Source organism: Arachis ipaensis, chromosome B3 (assembly GCF_059453495.1).
Source record: "Arachis ipaensis isolate K30076 ecotype BB chromosome B3, ASM5945349v1, whole genome shotgun sequence".
In the NCBI taxonomy this organism is placed as follows: Eukaryota; Viridiplantae; Streptophyta; class Magnoliopsida; order Fabales; family Fabaceae; genus Arachis; species Arachis ipaensis.
In genome coordinates this window covers 126,107,199-126,130,726 of record NC_142438.1, presented here as the reverse complement: position 1 = coordinate 126,130,726, position 23,528 = coordinate 126,107,199, and the positions used below count along the sequence as shown (strand labels likewise).

General features: G+C 35.8%; 1 protein-coding gene across 1 annotated transcript; it reads right to left on the bottom strand.

The window, feature by feature from the left end:
- Positions 1–10,333: 10,333 nt before the first annotated feature.
- On the bottom strand, positions 10,334–13,446 carry LOC107630982 (putative pectinesterase/pectinesterase inhibitor 51). The gene is made up of 2 exons (XM_016334278.3): positions 11,986–13,446; positions 10,334–11,110 (listed from the first exon to the last, which is right to left on the bottom strand). The coding sequence occupies exons 1-2, from the start codon at positions 13,019–13,021 to the stop codon at positions 10,434–10,436; spliced, it is 1,713 nt and encodes a 570-aa protein (XP_016189764.1). The 5' UTR covers positions 13,022–13,446; the 3' UTR covers positions 10,334–10,433.
- Positions 13,447–23,528: the final 10,082 nt, after the last annotated feature.

Here is a 23,528-nt window from a genome sequence, read left to right as displayed (position 1 = left end):
CATTGTTTATATGCTCAATCTGCAGATCGAGATAAAATTTAGTCTTTTCAAGATCTTTCGTCTCAAAATCTTTTTTTAGAGCTTTTTATAATTCTTGGAATCTCTTCAAAGGTTCCAATGATATTTAAATCGTCAATGTATATAGCAATTATAATGAATTCAGATGCAGATTTTTTTATAAAATCACATGGACAGATATCATTATTCTTGAATCCGTTTTTGGCCAAATACTCAGTAAGACGATTATACCACATTTGTCTATATTGCTTTAGACCATATAAAGATCTTTGTAATTTGACTGAGTATAACCCTTGCGAATATTCATTTAATCGTTTAATAAGTGACTCTGCTAATTCATTTTGTGTATGAACATGAGTTACTGGATGTTCAACACTTATACCATTGGTCATACAATAAGCATTGAAAGCTTGAGAGGTGAATTTACCAATATTATCAAGACAATTTATTTTGATTAGATTTTCTGAAAATTTTGCTTTTAATCGAATAATTTGAGCAAGTAATCTCGCAAACGCCAAGTTGCGAGAAGACAATAAGCACATATGTTATCATCTCGAAGATGCGTCTAATAGGATCATAAAATATCTAAAAGATCTACATGGTGGATGAATAGGTCCACGTATATCATCTCGAATCCTTTTTAAGAATTCAGGAGACTCAAATCCAATTTTCACTGGTGATAACCTTAAAATTAGTTTTCCTTGAGAACATGCAGCACAACAAAATTTACTAAATCTAAGAATTTTCTGGTTCTTTAGTAAATGTTTATGGAAATTTTCAATAATTCTCCGTATCATGGTTGTTTCAGGATGACTCAATCGATCATGTCAAATTATGAAATCATTTGGACTAATAAACTTCTGATTTATAAAGGCATGTGATTGAATTACACTAATTTTAGTATAATATAACCTAGAAGAAAGTGAAGGTAACTTTTCTAACAGGGTTAAGTACAATTTTGGTCCTTAAGGTATAGGCTGAAAATTTTTTCATCCCCAACTTTTTTTTACATACAAAATCGTCCCTAAAATTTAACTTAATTTTAAAATCGTTCTTTTTACTTAAATTTCAAATTTTATCACCAAACTATCTCTAATTAAAAAAATTATAAAATTAAAAAATAAAAAAATAAGAGAAAGAGAGAAGAGAAAGAGAACGAGAAAAAGGAGAGTAGAGGGGATCGCATAAGGGAAGAAGGGAGAAGAGAAGAACAACGAGAAGAATGGCAACCAACGCAACCGTCAACTCCGGCATTGTCAAAACCAATGCCTTCACTGCAGAGCGTAAAGCAGAGGGTCCTTGAGTGCCTCACCAAGCTCTCCGATCAAGATACTCACTCCATCGCCGTTGCCAAACTTGAGTCCATCGCCCTCAGCCTCGACCAAACCACCATGCCCTTTATAATATTTTGTTCAAGTCCCTTTATAAAGCGGTTGCAATCTTGATGGTGTTTAATTGGAAGAATTTCAAGCTGTGATAGAAAAAAATGTTTCTTCTGAGGTTGGACGCACATTGGCTACATTACCTTTTACATTCTTTATATATTATATAACTCCAGTAGTGCTTCATACAACTACAAATGTTATACTACTACATCACTTATTACCCAACACTACTTGAACCACATGCACTCCACGGTCTCTTGCGCATGTGACGGTGGCTGCCACTGTGGCATCATGATGGTGTGGGCTCTCCGAGCCATCATAGCGACGTGGGTCACGGTGCTGGTGTTGCCGAGTTTTGTCGAAAATATTTTCGTTCCATTTAGAAAAAAAAAAAAAAAAGTAGAGCAGGATCGAGAGGGAGAGGACGAAGTCAAGTGAGTGAGATGGTGATAGGGTAAGGGGAGAATATAATTGTTTCAAGGATGATTTTAAAATCAAACTGGACCTTAGGAAAGATCTTATATAAAAAAAAATATTAGAGACAAATAAAATTTTTTGGTTATATTTTAGGGATCAAAATTGTACTTAATTCTTTCTAATATAACCTCTTTTATTTGAATCATGAGTTGTGATATATAAATACTCTTGATTTTTCTCGTTTATTATTTCAATATAATATCCATTTCTGTGAATATATTTAAGCTCAACAAATTTTTTAGAAATTTAGTAGACAACAGTGTATTATTTATTATAATTTTTTTTTTCAGAAAATAAAATTATAGCTCTTCGAGAGCCTTCTATCACATTGCTTAAGCCAATAATTGTATTAGCAAATTCTTTTTTTGGTACAATATGAGTAAAATATATGTTACTTTTAAGAATGGTATGCGAACTTGCACTATCAACAAGACAAATATCTTCATCATATGTCCTTACCATTTTTTTAAAAACAAATAATAATAATAATAATAATAATAATAATAATAATAATAATAATAATAATAATAATAATAATAATAAGATCATATCATAAAATAAATACAGGTACATGCGCGATAAAATTGTATTCTTGATTGGAACTGTTTGTTATTGTATATAAAAATAGTATCATATAATAAAAATTTAATTATTATTATTATTATTATTATTATTATTATTATTATTATTATTATTATTATTATTATAAAACTTAATATATTTAGTGATTTTGAAATTCTTAATCACAAACAATAATATTTTATTAAACATTATTTATATACATTATATTTGATTCAAATACATAGGAGATAAAACTTAATAAGAAGTTTCTTATATTATTTATTGACATGAACTTAACGAATCCAAATATTAAACTTTTTTATCATTGATCAAATGACCAATATTTCTTTCAGAATCTTTAAAGAAATTAGATATTTCATAATGAGTGGTGTGATCGGCAGCAACATTTTTTTAAACAAAATTTGTTTCCTTTTCTTTATCATCCTTTTTCAAGGATACTTGATAAAGATCAACTAAGTGCATTGGGGTATGACAGGTACGCGACCAATGACCCTTTTCACCACAACGAAAATATTTATTCTCTGTTGATTTATTTTGCCCATTATTTCTTTTTTTTATCCCACTTCTGGTGAAATTCTTTCTTGTGAAAATAATTTTTCTTTCTTCCATAACTTTTTTTTTATCAAAACCTTTTTATTTGCCTCTTTTGGGGTTATAATTTGCCGCATTTGCTTCAAGAAATAGGGGGCACCTGCTGGTCGCACTTCATAATTTATTAGCTCATGGAATATTAGGGGGTTAAGGGGTGATGGGAAGTTAAGGATGGTGAAAGAACTTAAGAGGAAGTATAGGTTGGATATGCTAGGGTTGGTTGAGACTAAACGACAGCTAGTAACAAGGTTTGATGTTGTGAAAATATGGGGAAACGGTTGTGTGGGATGGGAGTATGTGGAGTCCGTGGGTGCATCTGGCGGGTTGTTATTAATGTGGGATGATGGGTTCTTTAAAATGAGAAATTGCTATAAAAGTGAGCGATGGCTATGTGTTGAAGGGGTCCTGTCAGAGAATAATATTAATTGTACTTTTTTCTTGGTTTATGGTGCTCACACTAGAGGTGAGAAACTTGCTGTGTGGGAGGAGATGAGTTACATGGCTGGTTTATGCCCTGACGCCTGTTGTTTTTTTGGAGACTTTAATGAGATTGGATAGGTGGAAGAAAGGCGAGGATTAGAAAGCTTACCTTTGTCGGCACATGACTACAAGAATTGGGTGCATGACATGGGCTTGGTGGACCTACCGATCTCTGACCGTAAGTTTACATAGTTCAGGGGACAGTCTTGCAGCCGTATTGACAGAGCCTTGGTTAGTTTGGAATGGCTTGAGGCATTTCCGGAGACTCGCTTGAGAGGAGGTCCTCGGGGTTTGTCAGATCATTGCCCTATCATAGTGGAAGAGAAGAGGCTGAGAGACGGTGCGAGGCTATTCAGAAGTCTGGATTCGTGGTTTACTCATGAGGGATTTTTAAGGTTGGTCAAGGAGGAATGGAGAGGGTTAGGAGAGATACCATTCACCGATAAACTAAGGGCGTTTACGGTTCCTTTGGGGAGATGGCATAGAGAAGTTTTTGGTGATATGGACAAGAAAATTTTGAGGTTTGAGGAAGAGATTCAGAAGATTGATGACATGGTCGGCAATGGGAGCTATGATGGGACAGTGGAAGCAAGACGGAAGGCGCTAGTTACTTGTTGTGAGAAATGGTATGTGAGGAAAGAACTCCATTGGAAGCAAATGTCATGGTCGAGGCATGCGAGGGACATGGATAAAAATACGAGGTACTTCCACAACTTAGCTTCTACTAGGCGGAGAAATAACAGGATTGATTCTTTACTTATTAATGGTAGAATGATAAGGAATCAAGCCAGAATTAAGCTCGCCATCAGGGAGTTTTATAAAGACTTATATCATCAAGAGAGGTCTCCTGAGGTGGGGTTCAGAGATGGGCTGGTGGAAAGGATAAGCGAGGAGGATTCTATTGCTTTAGAGATGCTACCGTCACCTGAGGAGGTTAAAGAGGCAGTGTGGGATTGTGAATCGTCTAAGGCTCCAGGATGTGATGGATACAACATGAATTTCATAAAGAAGTGTTGGTCTGATATAGGTTCGGATTTCACGACAGCGGTTCTGGCATTTTTCCAATCTTCACGGTTGCCGCCTAATGTTAATGTCACGTGGGTGGCGTTGGCCCCCAAGTTTACTGGTGCTAAGAAAATCAAAGATCTGCGTCCGATTAGCATGGTGGGGTGTGTATACAAGGTAATTTCGAAGATGCTGGTTCAGAGAATGAGAGGTGTGATGCCAGGTTTAGTAGGTGAGACACAGAGTGCTTTTGTGAAGGGTCGGAAGATTTATGATGGGGCTCTAATCGCATGTGAAACGGTTCGGTGGATCAAACAGAGGAAGAAGGAAGCGGTAGTAATAAAGCTTGATTTCCAGAAAGCATATGACAGAGTCAAGTGGAGTTTTGTAGACCTTGTATTACAGAAGATGGGCTTTGGTCAAAGATGGAGGGGGTGGGTTATGGAGTGTGTAAGCACATCCTCTATGTCAGTTCTGATAAATGGCTCGCCATCCAAGCCTTTTAAGATGGAGAGGGGCCTGCGGCAAGGGGATCCTTTGTCCCCTTTTCTCTTCGTACTTGTGGTTGATGTCCTACATAGGATGATTGGAGAGGCTGTGAGAAACAGTCGCATTTCACCGTTATTGATTGGGAGAGATCATGTTGAACTGTCGCATCTACAGTTTGCAGATGATACTGTCTTATTCTGCCCTCCTGAGGAAGAGACAATCAAGAACTACAAAAGGTTGCTTCGGTGCTTTCAGTTGATGTCAGGTCTAAGTATCAACTTTGATAAATCAAGCTTAATTCCTATTAACTGTGATGAGGAGTGGGTACAACGTATGTGCAGAGTGTTGGGTTGCAAGCAAGCCAATCTACCAGTTAAATATCTGGGCATCTTGTTAGGAGCAAACCCAAGGTTGGCTAAGACGTGGAAGCCTGTAATAGACAAGGTGGAGGAGAAGCTCAGCCTCTGGAAGGCCATGATCCTCAATAAGGCCAGTAAGTTGGTACTTATTAAAGCTGTGTTAAATAGTCTACCGGTTTATTATTTGAGCCTGTATAAGATGCCGAAGGCTGTTGCAGAGAAATTAATTTCCTTGCAAAGGAGATTTCTATGGAGTAAAGAGGATGGAAAGAGTAGTATGGCGTTGGTTAAATGGGAAGTGGTTCAGGCTCCTAAAAAGCTGGGCGGATTGGGGGTTGGGGATGCCATGATTCGGAACTCAGCCCTTCTGTTTAAATGGTGGTGGAGGTTCTCTAGGGAGGAGTGTCCGTTGTGGAAGAAGGTTGTCTGTTCCTGTAACAACCTGAATCCAAATGAGCTCCTATCATCCCAAGAGCTACCTATCCGAGGAGGCCCGTGGAAGGATATTTGTCAGCTACAGTTTAAGAATCAAGAAGTCAGGCAGAAGATGATTACTGGGTTGTCCATGGAGGTGGGTGACGGAAGACAAACTCGGTTATGGGAGGATGTCTGGATTCAGGGAGGTTCTTTGAAAGACCGCTTTCCAAGGCTCTTCTCAGTTTCAAACCAAACAGGGTCAATGATAGGGGATTGTGGTTTTTGGGATGGGTTAGCTTGGATTTGGAATTTTCAGTGGAGGAGAGAATTATTCCAATGGGAGTTGGATTTAGTGAACCAGCTTCACCACACTCTGAGGCTGGTTAAACTTGATCCTGGAAGAGAGGATAGAATTGTATTGAAGTATGATAAACAAGGAATTTTTTCTACTAACTCATTTGTGCAGGTGTTGCAGGTGGAAATAGCCCCGGAGGATATATCAAGCTACAGTTTTACAAGGACCATTTGGAAAGGCCTTGTCCCACCCAGAGTAGAGTTGTTTGTCTGGTTTGTCCTGATTGGCAGAGTCAACACCAAGGAGAGGCTGAGTCGACTTGGAGTCATACACCAAGGAGATAATTTATGTGTTTTATGTAACAATGGTGTGGAATATGGCCACCATATATTTCTTGGTTGCAGTTTTTCTTGGCAGGTATGGTGTGCTTGGTTATCATATGTTGGAATGCAATGGGTGTGTCCAGGTGTAGTAAAGGAGCACTTTCAAAGTTGGACTGAGAACTCAAAAACAAAACAAGAGTGCAAGCGATGGATGGTGTGCTTCTGTGCGATCATTTGGAACATATGGCTGGAACGCAACCGGAGAATTTTTCAGAACAAAGGGAAAGGGGTTGAGGAGATTATCAACTTATCCTTTCTGAATTATAAGGAGTGGCTAGGTGCTGACCCTTTCTGTTGTTGATGGCAATGCCGGAGATGACAAAGGGATTTCTATGTTGGCTTTTATTCTGGTCTTTTGCTTTGCTTTGCTTTTTCCTTGATACTTTCCTTGCTCCACTTGTTGTGTTGAGCTTCTCATTCAAAAAAAAAAGAAATTAGCTCAAAATATTTTTTAAATTTTTTCTCTCGATACTGCTGCTGCAGGAGCACATTCGAGGCATGGAAGGTCAAAAAAGTTTTCTCTAACATGTCATTATCAATTATCTTTTCCCCACAAAATTTCATTCGTGAGGTAATTCGGAACATTGCTGAATTATATTCATTTATAGATTTAAAATCCTATAGACGCAAATGTGTCCACTCATATCAAGTTTGAGAAAGTATCATTGTCTTTTGACGATTATACCTTTCTTCAAGGTTCTTCCACAGATCTGCAGGATCCTTTAGTGTGAGATATTCATTTTTCAATTCTTCGTCAAGACGATGATAAAGGAAAATTATGGCTTTGATTTTATCTTTCTGTGATGCTTTATTTTCAACCTTAATGGTATCTCCATGATCCATTGAATCAAGATGAATTTCGACATCCAATATCTATGATAAGTAGTTGTTTCTAAATATATCAAGAGCATTAAATTTAAGATGAGGGAGTTTTGACATAATAAAAATTTATTACATGTGTCTTCCTTAATTTTGATCAGAGTCCCATGCTGATAACGTGTTGTAAAATAAATAAATAAAAAAGATAGAATAAATATAAAATAAAGTATAAATATAGAACTCTAGTATTAATATTCACTAATATTATATGTTGTTGCATACATATATATAAAGAGAGAAGTAAACTATCATTTCTACTCACGAAAGTTGAAAACGCTAACACATCTACTCATAAAAGAAAGAAATTACCATTTGTACCCATGAAACATGGGTTCTATAAAACAAAAGTAACCAAACACTAAAAAATTACCTAAAAATCCCAAATTACCATTCTCTTCACCACTACTACCATGATCCCCACTCTCTCTCTTCGCATTCCCTTTCTTTATTTTTCCCATTCCCTATTTTTCTCATTCCCAACTCTCTTCACAATAAACTTCCGCTGCTGACCTCCCCCAACGCTACCACAACGGCCAAGTGACCCACAATCACTACCACTACGCCTTCTCCTCCACTTTCCAAGGTCTCTGATACCCTCCCACTCCCGATCTGCTTCGCCGAGAAGTAAACCCTATCTCTGCCTCCAAAACTCTTGAACTTGCTGAACTCCTTGAAGCACTATCGTGCGACCTCCATCAGCCACAGTGACTTCAATTCACCAACTATCAGCACCATCGCGCGACCTCCATCAACCACGATGAGCTGACATTGCAGAGCACGATGACGCGGTCTCCGACTAAAACTGGACTTCGTGGCTTCACAAGAAGATTGGAGGAGAATTTCATCCACTGGTGGTTGTTGTTGCTAGAGAACCAGAAGGTGGGAAGTTTGCTGAGGACCATCACCGATGACTTCAATGCCTAGTTCTGCAATGGTACCCTTGAGACCCTTCATCTCTTCTCTCATTTTCTGTTATCCCTTTATCATTGTTGCTGGTGCTGTTGTTGTTGTTGGAGAATGTAGAAAAGAGCAAAGACGAAATGGTAGACTTGCACCTTACGGATTGAATTTATGTCCTTAGATCTATTTCTTCTGCGATGATGTAGTTGTGCCAGCTCAATTGTTTTCAGGTTCTTCTCTATTTGATGTGTTCTGTTACTGTTGTTGGTGTCTTTATTATAACAACACGTATGTTTGAGAGAGAGAGAGAGAGAGAGAAAGAGAGGGAGAGGGAGAGGGAGAGGGAGAGGGAGAGGGAGAGAGTAATGTGATAATGATAAGGATAATTTGGAAGTGATTTTTTAGTGTTTGGATAATTTTATTGTGCAGAACCCATATTTTATATGTATAATGGTAATTTCTTTCTTCGATGTCTGAGCATTTTTAACTTTCGTAAATAGAAACGGTAATTTACTTCAAAGACTGAGGAATGTTTTATACATTATTGTTGTGATATGTATGTATCTTTGATTATGCTTTTCTTTTATATAGATATAAAATTTACTTTTTGAAACTTCAGTAAATTCAGTTCATATTAAAAACTTGAACCATTCACTATAAAAAAATCTGAGCTGTCCATTTTACCAAAAAAATCTCACAAGTCATTAAACAAACATCCATCCATATCACAACAAAAAATCCTTTTGTTATTTAGCCGTCTTCCTCCCTAATTTGCAGCACTGGTTTAGAAGGTAAGTAGATAGTAGGTCTTCGTCAAACCAAAGTAGAAAAGAAAGAAAGAAGGTAAGCCGTTTGAACTTCAAACAAACACTTGATCAATAATTTGATTGATTTATGAGAATGCGTATGGAAAGGGTTTTGAAAGGGAATTAGTTACTACCAGAATAGTGGGAAACGGGGTAAAATAGATCAATAGTGTAGACTGTAGACCAAACATACCCATGTGATTAGCTGGTTACTGAAGTCAGCACCAAACTTTAATTTGATTTCCATTGAGCCATGTAAATTTAAAATTAGCATATGATAATATGGAATGGATTTCAAAATTAGATACAAAGACATTTGACTAAAGTCTAAAAGGTCACGAAACACAATGTAAAAGGGGACAGAGCAATAGCTGGTTGAACAAACACATGTTAATTCAACCATATACTATTTTTTGAAGAGCAATCATGATTAACAGCGAGAAAATTTCTACAGTGGGGTGGTTACCTGATAACTACTACACTGTGCGTGATTACCAGCTACAATATTCCGAATAATTAGTAATTAATTATTGTACACCCAATCGCATTGTCAAATGTAGTGGAATGACCACTCATTCACTATGTACCGTCAATTTTCAGAGTGGCCTGGGAGAGAGGGAGAGTCAAATTTGTTGTTGAATAATAATTTATTATTAAAAAGAACTAACCATACTACCACTGGAGGGTGAAGCGCCACCAATTATTTAATGTATGTTAGGATCATTGGACTAGCGTCTAGACTCTATAGTTAATTAAGAAAATGGTTCTGTCATTCTACATAAGTTAATTAACAATTGGAAAGGGACATAGGCAGGATGGGACGAAAGACAACATTATTCCTATGAAGAGAGGGTGATGGGGCCGCTCTACCCAAAGCGGCAAAGGCCGCTGTTAAAACTTCATCATATATAAATAACGTACAAGCAAACGGGCTTCTTTTTATCTATTACTCAAACCATTCATCATCATGTCTCTTATCAAATCTCAATGGACAATCATACCTTACTGTTTTCACATTTTAGTTTCTACCATCTCGCTTGTATCGTGGAAGAAAGAAGGGTTACAAGTGCTACTTTGTTGAAACTTGAAAGATAGTAGTATCATATCATACCATCTATTGTGATAGCTGATAACGGTGGAGCCCATAACGCGTTATATTCATCCCCACATGACTGACTTTTCTTTTAGTCCGATCATATAATAGCTATTACTTGATCTCTTAAATATGCCAGAAGAATATTATATATAGATCGATCTTTCAAATGTAGGACCGGCCGAATAAAACTATATTTCGTTATTGTATTGTAATAGTTTATATATGAAGTAACAAGCTAATTATTAAATTACAATTTAGGAGTGTTGGCTCCTTATTGAATATACTCATCTCCTTGGATGAAATTCTGCACTGAATAAGCAAAAACATGCTCCGAGGGGACCTTGCTACTCCAGGATACCCTCTGAGACAAATCAGAACCAGGTCCCTTATTCTCAAATTCTCCATAGTAGAGTGTCTTGAGAGCAAAGTCACCAGTCCATGGCATCCAACCCTGGGGTGTGATCAATGCTTCCAAGAAGCAATTCAGGAAAACTGTTCTAGAGTACTCTTTCCAAGGCCTACCCAAGTAGTTCTTATGCACTTTGGGATTGCTATGATACAACTTCATGTATTCCTCGGTGCCATTGATCAGGCAGTTCTGGAACACAAACCCCGTTGACTGTGCAGGATCTGTCCTGCCGTGCGCCGTCACAGCGTTGTTCTCCCCCTTCTCCGGCTTCACTTGCCTTGGAGCCACCAAGACTTGGCTGTCTTGGAAGATGGCGGCCGAGTTGCCGAAGATGAAATCTACGTTGCCGATAATCCGGCACGATTTGTAGAACTGGCGCAGGGAATGAGCATAGAGTGTGTCTTGGTTGCCTATGAATTCACAGTTCTCAATGATTGAGAGATCGCTGTCTAGTCTGAAGGCCACTGCTTGGTGAGCATCAGGCCCAGCAGTGTTCTGTATTGTGAGATCCTTCGCCATGAACCCATCCCCAAGAACCGCTGCCATACATGATTCACATCAAATGAAAGTTAATGTTTACTGAACATGTTAAAAAAGGCTTGACAAAGCAAAGGAAACTTTCAACTTTATAAATCATGCCAGAAAAAAGGATTCTGAAATGTAGTTCGTAACAAATAATTGATATTTAAGCCAGCGAAAGCATTTATGCACATGAATCCTCCAAATCAAACAAAAGCCGGTGCGTGAACTTAAGCAGCACAGAATGGCCCACAATCACATGATCAAGATTCAAGAGTGTGGGGTTTTTCCGTTTTTGTTTGTTATGGACTAAGAAAAATAAACCAAATATGAAGATGACTCACCACCACCAGTATACCACCTAGCTAGTAGTTACACAAACATAAACCAAATCTATTCACGTTAAATTCCTTAGTAAATCAAGAAAACGGAAAACCCCTCGAAGTGAAACAATTAATGCTAAGGATATGTTCAGCAACCAATATCCAATTATCCATCATGAAATGGAATCAATTAAAATAGAAACCATAATTAAGAAATACAACACTTTTTTTTTTTCATTGTGACTAACACTTATCTCATTTAATTTAATATTTATAATTACATATAATATATTCAAAAAAGAATCTGAATTATCTAAAGTTTGAATTTCACTTTAAAGAATAAACTGTAATTTCTTACTATTTATTTTATAAGTATAATCAAAAATAAATATGGGAGAAAAACCATTCAAAAGATTCAAATTCTTTCTAACAGATTTATTATATTGACTATTGAGGATTATACAAATACAAAAAAAAAAGAGAGAGAGAATCATATTTTTAAATATAGAGTAATTTATTTGGAAAAAAAATATAAGTTTAATAATAATTATTTTGGAAAAGGAAAATCTTACCGACTGTAGCAGAGTTGTAAGTGGTCATGCCGGGCTGGCCAGCGTTAGCAGAGCCAGTAATTACCGTTTTCCCCATGCCGTCGCCCAAGAACACCAAATTCGTCTTCTCTAACGGAACTCTAACGGTCTCTTCATATACCCCTTCCTTAATGTATATCACGAACCTCTTTCCGCCGTTACCGTTACTCGGCGCCGCGTTAACCGCTTCCTGTACCGTCTTGTAACACCCATTGCTGCCATCCTTGCACACCGTAGCGTCCGGCTTCAGGCCCGTCGGGAACCCTGGTACGGAACCTCCGCCCGAAGATCCTGTGGCTTCCCAGAACCCGTCGCGCTCTGTCGCCGGAGGTTTCCACGTCGCCAGGTCTTTCCCGTAGGCGTCGTAGGAGAAGGCCATGGAGAGCGCGTTGCTTGAGAGTTGGGTGAGGTTGTCGATAAACGACATCGTTTCGCCGACCTTGGATGTGTCGTTGGCGTACTTGAGGCCATTCCAGCAGTCGTACTGGTAGACAAGGGCGGCGGTAAGCCAGGCGCGGGCGTCCTTGGTCTTGTCACGTGTCAGGGCATCGTCGGCTTGGGATAGGCGGTGGTCGGAGTTGGCGAGTTCCTCGAGGCATGTGGTGGCGGCGACGGTGCGGTTGCGGCTGTCGGAAGAGGTGTCGAGGATGGACTTGACCATGGACTGGGCGGTTTTAAGGTTGTTGGAGGAGGCGGAGATGGCAGATTGGAGGAGCTGGAGTGAGGTTGGGTTGGGCGGGAGAGTGGTGGATTGGGAGAGAGTGGACTCGCATTGCGGGGGAAATCGCGTGCCCTTGCAGGCTTGTTGGATTGCGGGTGAGACGGCGGCAATGGGGGTGGGTGTGGGGGTGGAGGGAGTGTGGGAATTGTGGTTGTTGTTGTTGTGGTGGTGGCGCGTGGCGGAGGAGAGGGTGAAGAAGAGTAGGAGGGAGAGGGAGAGAAGGGAAATGAGGGAGGCCATGGCACAAGTTGGGGTTGTGAAGAACAAGAATATGGGTTTAGATTTGGTTGTGGACATGATGCTGCTTATAAGTAAGTGGGAGGTCTTGGTCACTTAATACATTTTTAGATTTGTTATTAATTTATTCCAAATATGGAGTAATCCATAATGTAATTTGATTTTTTTGGATTGGATGGGGTGGGGTGGTGATGAGTGATTAATATTATTGATGAGTTGAGAAAGGGATTCACGGGTTTGATTGGGAGATGGGGAATTGGGGATGGAGGAATGTAGACGTGGCTCGCACCACAGTACAAAGTGCAGTGGGAGTCACGAGTGGGTGGTATTTGGTGTGGAAATTTCGGCCATACTTGGGGTTCGGTGAATCATTTATTCATCAACGATCAGCCTCAGGCTCAGGCGCTGCAATGCGAGTGTCGGCCAGAAATGCTGAAATGGTAGTCACGAGCACACAGCACCCACTTCAATTTCACTCATCGGTTATTAGAGGTTTTTTTTTTTTTTTTTTTGGGTGACTAGTTATTAGAGGTGTTTACAAGCAAGGTAATCCAATTATGCCATTAACATGGATCCGACTGAGTCAAATCAAATAGACACAATTAAATTCATTCTTGTTGTAAAATAAATAAATAAATAAATAAGGTAGAGATAATAAATATAAAATAAAAAAGTATAATTAGATAATTTTAGTAGTAACTAGTATTTTTATCCGTACATTACAGGAATATAAATCTTTTAAAATTATGTCGGTTTTGTTTTGACATTATAGATTATAGCACAAAAGATTTATAAAATCAAACTACTTTTACAAAAAGATCGTAGGGGATAAAAATCCTCCTTAGCTAAGAAGATCAGGATCTCCGTGAATAAAAAATCAAATAATAAGATTTTTAGTTATTATTTTCATGTGAAAGATTTTTTTTTTTTTACCAAAGATAGGAGACTCAAATCCGCAACCTCTTAATTGAGTATGGGGAGACTATGCCATTTGAGCTATTACTCATTGGCGTGAAAGAGTTTGATTTATTACTAATAATTAATTTTAATATTCGTTATCTAAAATTTGAAATGATTTAACTTGTATACTTATGATTAGGTGTTAAGTTTGTTGCACAAATAGAAATAATTAATTTTTATGCTTGCTATTTAAAAATAATATTTTTTCTCTATATATATAAAAATATTATTAGATATTAGCATGAAAAAAATTATATTGATAGTTATAAAATAAACCCAAAAATTAAATTTTTTTTAAACAATTGAATCTTGATTTTAACTTTTAATCATAACATTAGCATTCTCTCTAAGTTATATTTAATAAATATTTGAAAGAAGAAAAATAAAAATATAGACTAGAAAGATAAACAGTGAAAATTTAAAACTAAATAAAAAAACTAAAAAAAATTATTATATAATAATAATATTTTTTATTTGAATTATACTATTTTGTTACTTTTATTTTTTGCAGAATAAAAAGATAGAAAAAATAGAAAATAAGAGAAAAGAGAGAAAAAGATAAAGATGAAGACTGAGAGAGGGAGTTTGTTAATTTTGAAAGAAAAAATTTTATTTTAATTATAATAAAAAATATCTGATGATATATTTTGATTTGTTAAATTACTAATATAAAATATAAATTACAAATTATATATAGAGTGGGAAGAGTAGAGAAAAATAAAAAAAGGGAGAGAGATAGCTGAGAGAATTTTAAAAGGGAGTTTATTAATTTTGGAAGGAAATATTTTTTTTTTCAATTTGAATAAAAGAATGTCATGTGACACATTTAGTTATTAAATTAGGTAATAATATATAAATATATCAGATTTATATATAGAGTGAGAAGGGTAGAGAGAAATAGAAAAAAGAAAAAGGGGTATACGAAAAAATTTAGGAAGGGAGTTTATTAATTTTAGAAGAAAATATTTTCTCCCAAATTTAATAAGAGTGTCATGTGACATATTTTGATAATATATAATATAATACAATATATAATATAGTTATATTTTAATTTCAATTTCAATATTTTAATTTTAATTTTAATATAATTAAAGAATGTCATGTTACACATTTTGATTATCAAATTTATAATTATTCATTGATAATGATATATAAAAGAGATAGAATGATTCAAGGAATGAAAAAGGTAGATAAAGGGAGAGGGAGGAGAGAGAACTCTTTAATTTTGAAGGAACAGATTTGATTTCAATTGCAATGAGGGAATGACATGTGGCACATTTTGGTTGTAAAATTAGTAGGGATGAGGGAAGAATTCTTTAATTTTGGAGGGAAAGATTTGATTTTAATTGTAACGAGAGAGTGACATGTGACATATGACATGTGATATATTTTGGTTATAAAATTAGTAGAAATGATGATAAAATTCTTTAATTTTGAAGGAAAAAATTTGATTTTAATTGCAATAAAAAAATGATATGTGACATATTTTGATTGTAAAATTATATATATATATATATAAAATATACATTTATCGCAATTAATATTTTACAATAATATAAATTATATATTAATATTATATATATTAACGCCTATATATTAACACTCACGGAGGGAGAGAAGAAAAGAGAATTTATAATATTATAGTGTACAAATTGAGAGAAATAAGAATGTTTATTATTGTTATAACTAGGCAGGTATTATTACAAATTATACCCTATTTATACTTGTTCAAGAGTCCCTTTTTCAAATTGTATTAATGTAGAGTTCATCCTGAAAAAATTAAGCACCATTCACAATTAATATTTTGCACCGCCCAAATTCATTTGATTGGACATTCATATTACAACATTCCCCTTTGAATGTCCATTATGAATATGCCTCATTAAAACTTTATAAAGAAAAATACAATGGAAAAAAACTTTAGTGAGAAAAAAGAGTATAATATCCTTTATGATGGAGACTACTTCATTAAAAAAACCTTGTCAAGAAAAACTCTAATGGGAAAAAACCTTACCAAGGAAAAAAGAGTACAGTCTCCCCCTCTTGTCGACATTATTTAATATCTCCAAATCGGCGTATCCCAATTTGATATACCAATCTTTCAAAAGAGAATTTTGGGAGTGACTTTGTAAATAAATCTGCTAGATTATCACTTGAGTGAATCTGTTGGACATCAATTGTCCTTTGATTTTGAAGATCATATGTGAAGAAGAATTTGGGTGAAATATGCTTTGTTTGATCACCTTTGATGTATCTACCCTTACGTTGAGCAACGCATGTTGTATTATCTTCAAACAGAACCGTTGGAGCTATCTTCTGATCAATCAGTCCACATGATTACAGAATATATTGGATCAAACTCCTGAGCTAAAAACACTCGCGACCTGCTTTATGTATCGCTAGTATTTCAGCATGATTAGAGGATGTTGCTGCAATCATCTGTTTCGTGGACTTCCATGATATAGCTGTACTACCATATGTGAACAGGTATCATGTTTGTGATCTCTCTTTGTGTGGATCAGACAAGTATCCTGCATCTGCATAGCCAACTAGTTGTGACTTGGATCCATATGGATAAAACAATCCCATATCATCCATTCCATGAAGATATCGAAAGATTTGTTTGATTCCATTTCAATGTCTTCTGATTGGAGAGGAACTATACCTTACTAGTAAATTCACCGTAAATGATATGCCAGGTCGTGTATTATTAGCAAGATACATTAGTGCTCCAATAGCACTGAGATATGGTACTTCAGGACCAAGGATATCTTCATTTTCTTCTTTAGGACGGAATTGATCATTTTTCACATCCAAAGATCTTACGATCATTGGGGTACTCAAGGGATGTGACTTATTCATATAAAATCTGTTCAAAATCTTTTATGTGTATGTTGCTTGATGAATAAAGATCCAATTTTTTGTATGTTCGATCTACACGCCGAGACAAAATTTAGACTTTCCAAGATCTTTCATCTCAAACTCTTCTTTTAGAGCTTTTATAATTGTTGAAATTTACTCAGGGGTTTCAATGATATTTAAATCATCAATGTACACAGCAATTATAATGAATCCAGATACAAATTTCTTTATGAAAACACATGGACAGATATCATCATTCTTGAATCCGTTTTTGGCCAGATACTCAGTAAAACGATTATACCACATTCGCTCAAATTGCTTTAGACCATATAAAGTTCTTTACAATTTGACTGAGTATAACCCCTGTGAATATTCATAGGATGGTTTAGATATCTTTAATCCTTCAGGGACTTTCATATAGATATCACAATATAATGATCCGTATAAGTAGGCTGTTACCACATCCATTAGATGCATATGTAGTTTATGGTATGCAAATAAATTGACCAAATAATATAATGTTATTGCATTCACTATAGGAAAATATGTTTCTTCATAATCTATACCGGGCCTTTGTGAAAAAACTTGTGCCACAAGTCGAGCTTTGTAGCATACAACTTCAGTTTTTTCATTTCGTTTTCTCAAAAATACCCATCTGTATCAAACAGGTTTTACATCTTCTGGTGTATGAACTACAAGTCCAAAGACTTCACGTTTTGCAAGTGAGTTTAACTCAGTCTTAATAGCTTCTTCCCATTTTGGTCAATCATTCCTTTGTTGACATTCTTTGACTGTTCTTGGTTCAAGATCCTTACTTTCATGCATGATATTTAATGCCACATTATATACAAATATTCATTGAGAATTGTCTTATTTCGATCCCATTTTTCTCCTCTAAAGACACAATTTATCGAGATCTCGTCATTTTTACAATTTTTAGGTACATGAACGTCTTCTGGCGTCAAAACTATATCAGAATTTTGGACAACTACAAGTGTCTTTACTATGTCTTTTTTTAACAGGATTAATATTTACCTCTTTTCTTTTTCGAGGATTTTTGTCTTTGGAACCAACAGGTCTACCATGCTTCTAGCGTGAATTTGTTTCAGTGGCCACTTGTCTAATTGGGACATCTATTCGAATTGGGGCATTTTCAACTGGTATATAGGATTTGGTTATCCTTTTCGTATCAGAAAATGTATCAGACAATTCATTTGCTATTCTTTGCAAATATATAATCCTTTGAACTTCTAGTTCACATTGCCCAAATCGAGAATCTAAATGCATCAAAGATGATGCATTCCAATTAAATTTCTTTTCAGGAAGCTTATTCTCTCCCCCTAATGTTGGAAAATTTGATTAATCAAAATGACAATCTACAAATCTAGCTTTAAATACATCTGGTGCACGAAATTGTGATTCACACTTTTCACAACTCCGCACAACTAACTAGCAAGTGCACTGGGTCGTCCAAGTAATACCTTACGTGAGTAAGGGTCAAATCCCACAGAGATTGTTGGCTTGAAGCAATCTATGGTTATCTTGTAATTCTTAGTCAGGATATCAATTATGATTATCAGTTTGAATTGCGAAAAATAAAAGAGCATGAAATAAATACTTGTTATGCAGTAATAGAGAATATGTTGGAGTTTTGGAGATGCTTGGTCTTATGAATGTCTGCTTTCCCCCTGTCTTCTTCTTCACGCACACAAGGTTTCTCCTATGGCAAGCTATGTGTTGGTAGATCACCGTTGTCAATGGCAACCATCTGTCCTCTCAGTGAAAATGGTCCAGGTGCGCTGTCACCGCACGGCTAATCATCTGTCGGTTCTCACTCATGCTGGAATAGGATCCATTGATCCTTTTGCGTCTGTCATTATGCCCAACCCTTGTAAGTTTGAAGCTCGTCACAGTCATTCAATCCCTGAATCCTACTCGGAATACCACAGACAAGGTTTAGACTTTCCGGATTCTCAAGAATGCTGCCAATGGATTCTAGCTTATACCACGAAGATTCTGATTAAGGAATCCAAGAGATACTCATTCAATCGAAGGTAGAATGGGAGTGGTTGTCAGTCACGCGTTCATAGATTGAGAATGGTGATGAGTGTCACGGATCATCACAATCATCATATTGAAGTGCGAATGAACATCTTAGATAGAAACAAGCGTATTTGAATAGAAAACAGAAATAATTGCATTAATTCATCGAGACACAGCAGAGCTCCTCACCCCCAACAATGGAGTTTAGAGACTCATGCCGTCAAAGAGTACAAAATTCAGATCTAAAATGTCATGAGTTACAAAATAAATCTCTAAAAGTTGTTTGAATACTAAACTAGTAACCTAGGTTTACAGAAAATGAGTAAACTGAGATAGATAGTGCGGAAATCCACTTCTGGGGCCCACTTGGTGTGTGCTGGGGCTGAGACTTGAGCTTTACACGTGTCTAGGCTGTTTCCAGAGTTAAACGCCAGGTTGTAACCTGTTTCTGCCGTTTAACTCCAACTTGTAATCTGTTTCTGGCGTTTAACGCCAGAATGCAACATGGAACTGGCGTTGAACGCCAGTTTACGTCATTTATCCTTGAGCAAAGTATGGATTATTATATATTGCTGGAAATCGCTGGATGTCTACTTTCCAACGCAATTGAGAGCGCACCATTTGGATTCCTGTAGCTCCAGAAAATCCATTTCGAGTGCAGGGAGGTCAGAATCCAACAACATCTGCAGTCCTTTTTCAGCCTGAATCAGATTTTTGCTCAGCTCCCTCAATTTCAGTTAGAAAATACCTGAAATCACAGAAAAACACACAAACTCATAGTAAAGTCCAGAAATATGAATTTTGCCTAGAAACTAATAAGAATATACTAAAAACTAACTAAAATATGCTAAAAATACATGAAATTACCCCCAAAAAGCGTATAAAATATTCGCTCATCACAACACCAAACTTAAACTGTTGCTTGCCCCCAAGCAACTAGACAAATAAAATAGGATAAAAAGAAATTGGAAAGCAATAATATCTCAGAGTTTTAAGTGAAGCTCAGATTCTAATCAGATGAGCGGGACTAGTAGCTTTTTGCTTCCGAACTGTTTTGGGATCTCACTTTATCCTTTGAAATTCAGAATGATTGGCATCCATAGGAACTCAGAATTCAGATAGTATTATTGATTCTCCTAGTTTAGTATGTTGATTCTTGAACACAGCTACTTTATGAGTCTTGGCTGTGGCCCTAAGCACTTTGTTTTTCAGTATTACCACCGGATACATAAATGCCACAGACACATAACTGGGTGAACCTTTTTAGATTGTGACTTAGCTTTGCTAAAGTCCCCAATTAGAGGTGTCCAGAGTTCTTAAGCACACTCTGTTTTTGCTTTGGACCTCGACTTTAACGGCTCAGTCTCAAGTTTTCACTTGACACCTTCACGCCACAAGCACATGGTTAGGGACATCTTAGTTTAGCCGCTTAGGCCAGGATTTTATTCCTTTTAGGCCCTTGAAAGAGCGGAGGATTGATGGTTTAGAGGTCATAGTAAACTCTCGTTGTAAGTATAGTTACTAAACCAAGCAATCAACTTTTCTTGCAAACATTTTGGTTGTCACAAGTAACAAACCCCTAAATAAATTGATAACCGAAGTATTCAAACCTCGGGTCGTCTTCTCAAGGAAATGCAGGGAAGTATGTTCTTATTATTGGTTATGGAGGTTGTAAATCGGGGTTTTGAGAATGAGGAGTGAATGGTTTGATTAGCAATTAAAGTAAATGAAGAACAAGTAATTTAAATGGCAAGTAAAATAAATAAATGACTGTAAATAAACTTTTGGCAAGGTATGAGAAATTAGAGGTCCTATCCTAGCTATCCTTATCAATGATGATGAGAATTGAATCTTAATTCCACTTTGTTAACCTTTACTAAGATAAAGGAAGGTCAAGGGATTAACTGGTTGATTTTCGAATCCTATTTATTTCTTAAGGAAAGATTGGGATTATTGAAGTTCAATTCAATTAACAAAGATGACAATTATCAATCATGTTTGAGTTTGATAACTCCTGAGTTACTGATTTCTTAACCAAGACCAAAAAGGAGAAAAGTAAATCTACTGGAATAAAAATGTCTTCAGATGGGAATAACAATAATGTAAATAAGAGAAAGCAATATTAAACTGAAATACCTCAAATAACATTAATTCAAAAGAGTAATCTGTAACATGAATGTAGCATAAGCCAAATAGGCAACATAACTAATATAAGCATTAAAGTATCTGAAAGTAAGAGATAAATATAAAGTAAAAGAACATTGAACCTGGGATCGAGAGTCACTCCTAAAACTAAGAGAAATCCTAAATCCTCATCCTAAGAGAGAGGAGAGAATCTCCCTCCCAAAACTAAATCTAAATCATGAAAACTAAACTAAAGTGGTCTCCCCCTTGAACGAATGTATTCCCTCACTTCATAACCTCTGGTCTATGCCTTCTGGACTTGGATTTGGGCCAAAAAGGGCTTCAGAATTCGCTGGGAGCGTTTTCTGCAATTTCTGGTGCGTGGCCTCTGTCACGCGTCCGCATGGGTCACGCGGTAGCGTCATTCGGAGTTTTCCTTGTCACGCGGTCGCGTCAGTCATGCGACCGTGTCGCTGCTTCTTCGCGCTTGGCATGCGTCCGCGTCACCCATACGATCGCGTGGATGCCAGTTTCTTCACAAACTCCGTTTTATGCTTTCCTTCCATTTTTGTATGTTTCCTTTCCATCCTTTAAGCCATTCCTGCCTTAGAAGATCTGAAACTACTCAACACACAAATCACGGCATCGAATGGAAATAAAGGTAATTAAAATAATTAATTTTAAAGCATAAAAAACATGTTTTTCACATACATCACATAATAAGGAAGGGAAAGTAAAACCATGCAATTAATATGAATAAGTGGGTGAAGGATAGAATAAATCACTCAAACTAAGCACAAAATATATCATAAAATATGGGTTTATCAACCTCCCCACACTTAAACAATAGCATGTCCTCATGCTAAGTCCAAGAGTAATGTTAGGTTAAAATGGTGGAATGCCATGCAATGCAATCTAATCTAAATGCAACTACCTAAATGAATGATGCATCATGCAATTCTTATTTTTATTCACTTGTACATAAAGCTTGCATGTAGTTGAATTAATTCACATTCTCAAGGAGTCATATATATATATATATATATATATATATATATATTAGATAGCCAAACCTTAGATAATGATAAAGTGCCTTTACAATTGAGATGGGAGAGAAAAACATTTTATAAACTTGCAAGACAACTAATAATTCAAACAGAGATATATGTTAATGAGCTATTGAACCCTCACTGGATTTTTGTGTTTACTCTATAGTCACTCAGTATTTATTGGGTTAATCACTCTATTCTTCTTTTTATTCTTACTTTCTATAATTTTATTCTTCATCTAACCAATCAACAATTATAGAATATAGACATACAAAAGTCATGAGGTCTTTAGTTAAGGTTGTAATGGGGCCAAGGTAAAGGTAAGGGTATATGTATAAGGCTAAGTGAGCTAATAAGTGAATCCTTAATTAGTCTAAGATCTCACCTAACATACATACTTTCTAAAGCAAAGCTTCTTTACTTATTTTCCCATATTTTCCCACTTTTGATGTTACATGCTCATGTTTCAATGTTTATTATTTTTTTATCCCATGTGCATTGCTTTATTTCACATTTGGGGAATTCTTTTGTGTCCCCTTTATTCATAACACTTTTTTTTAATGCACATGGTAATTCAATTATTTTGATTTTACATGAGCATGCTTCCCAAAACTTTTCTTTTGAATTATTTTATTCTTTTCAACTTTTCTACCTTTTGTTTTTATCATCCATGTTCCCAATAGGTTTTTCCACATTTAAACCATACATAATTTCCTATCTTAAGCTAACCAAGGATTCAACTTGGGATTTTTATTTTGTCTTTCTGCTTAAAACTAGTAATGTGGCTAATAGAATAAAAGGGGATTTAAAGGCTCAAGGGGGCTAACAAGGATGATGTAGAGGATATGCTATTTTGGGATAAGTGAGCTAAAATCAAATAATGGCCTCAATCACTCTCTTGGTATGTATTTCTATTCTATAATTGGACATATAGATTAAAACAAAGTAAAGAATATTAGAATAAAAAAGAAGGGTGGAACATACAGGAATAAAATATTATGGTTTGAATGTAACCATACAATTAAGCTCAAAACTCACAGGCTGTGTGTTCTCTAGCTCAAAAATCATTTATCACTTATGTATGTCATGCAGGTTTAGTTAAAAATTCCCATTATTCTCAATGTAAAACTTATATTGAATGGCTTTAAAGTTCTAGTGTTTCTCCTTGATGAAATGTTGTTAACTAACTAACATGTAATGCTATATATACAAGGTGTGTGGATTGTTTCTATTATGTTCAAGTTCCTAGTTTACTTCCTTTTTATATTTTTCAATTTAAACTAAGCTATCTTATGCTAAAAAGGGTAAACTATACTAATTAATCCACAATTTCTATAACTAATAAGTTAAAATTGCAACTAAACTAAATGGCTAAGATGTGACTAAAATGCAAAATAGAATAAATACATAAAAATAGAAATATATATAAGTACTGAGAAAATAAAAAAAATAAAAATAAAAATAAAAATACAGAAAAGTAGCAAAATAAATAAAAAGAGTATGTAGTGATTCACCCAAAAAAGAACGCC

Bases quoted from the DNA above. Each gene is read 5' to 3' on its own strand.
- LOC107630982 (XM_016334278.3), bottom strand. From the start codon at position 13,021: ATGTCCACAACCAAATCTAAACCCATATTCTTGTTCTTCACAACCCCA. The intron at 11,111-11,985 runs GTAAGATTTTCC...CATGTATGGCAG, and splicing joins TTACAACTCTGCTACAGTCG to CGGTTCTTGGGGATGGGTTC.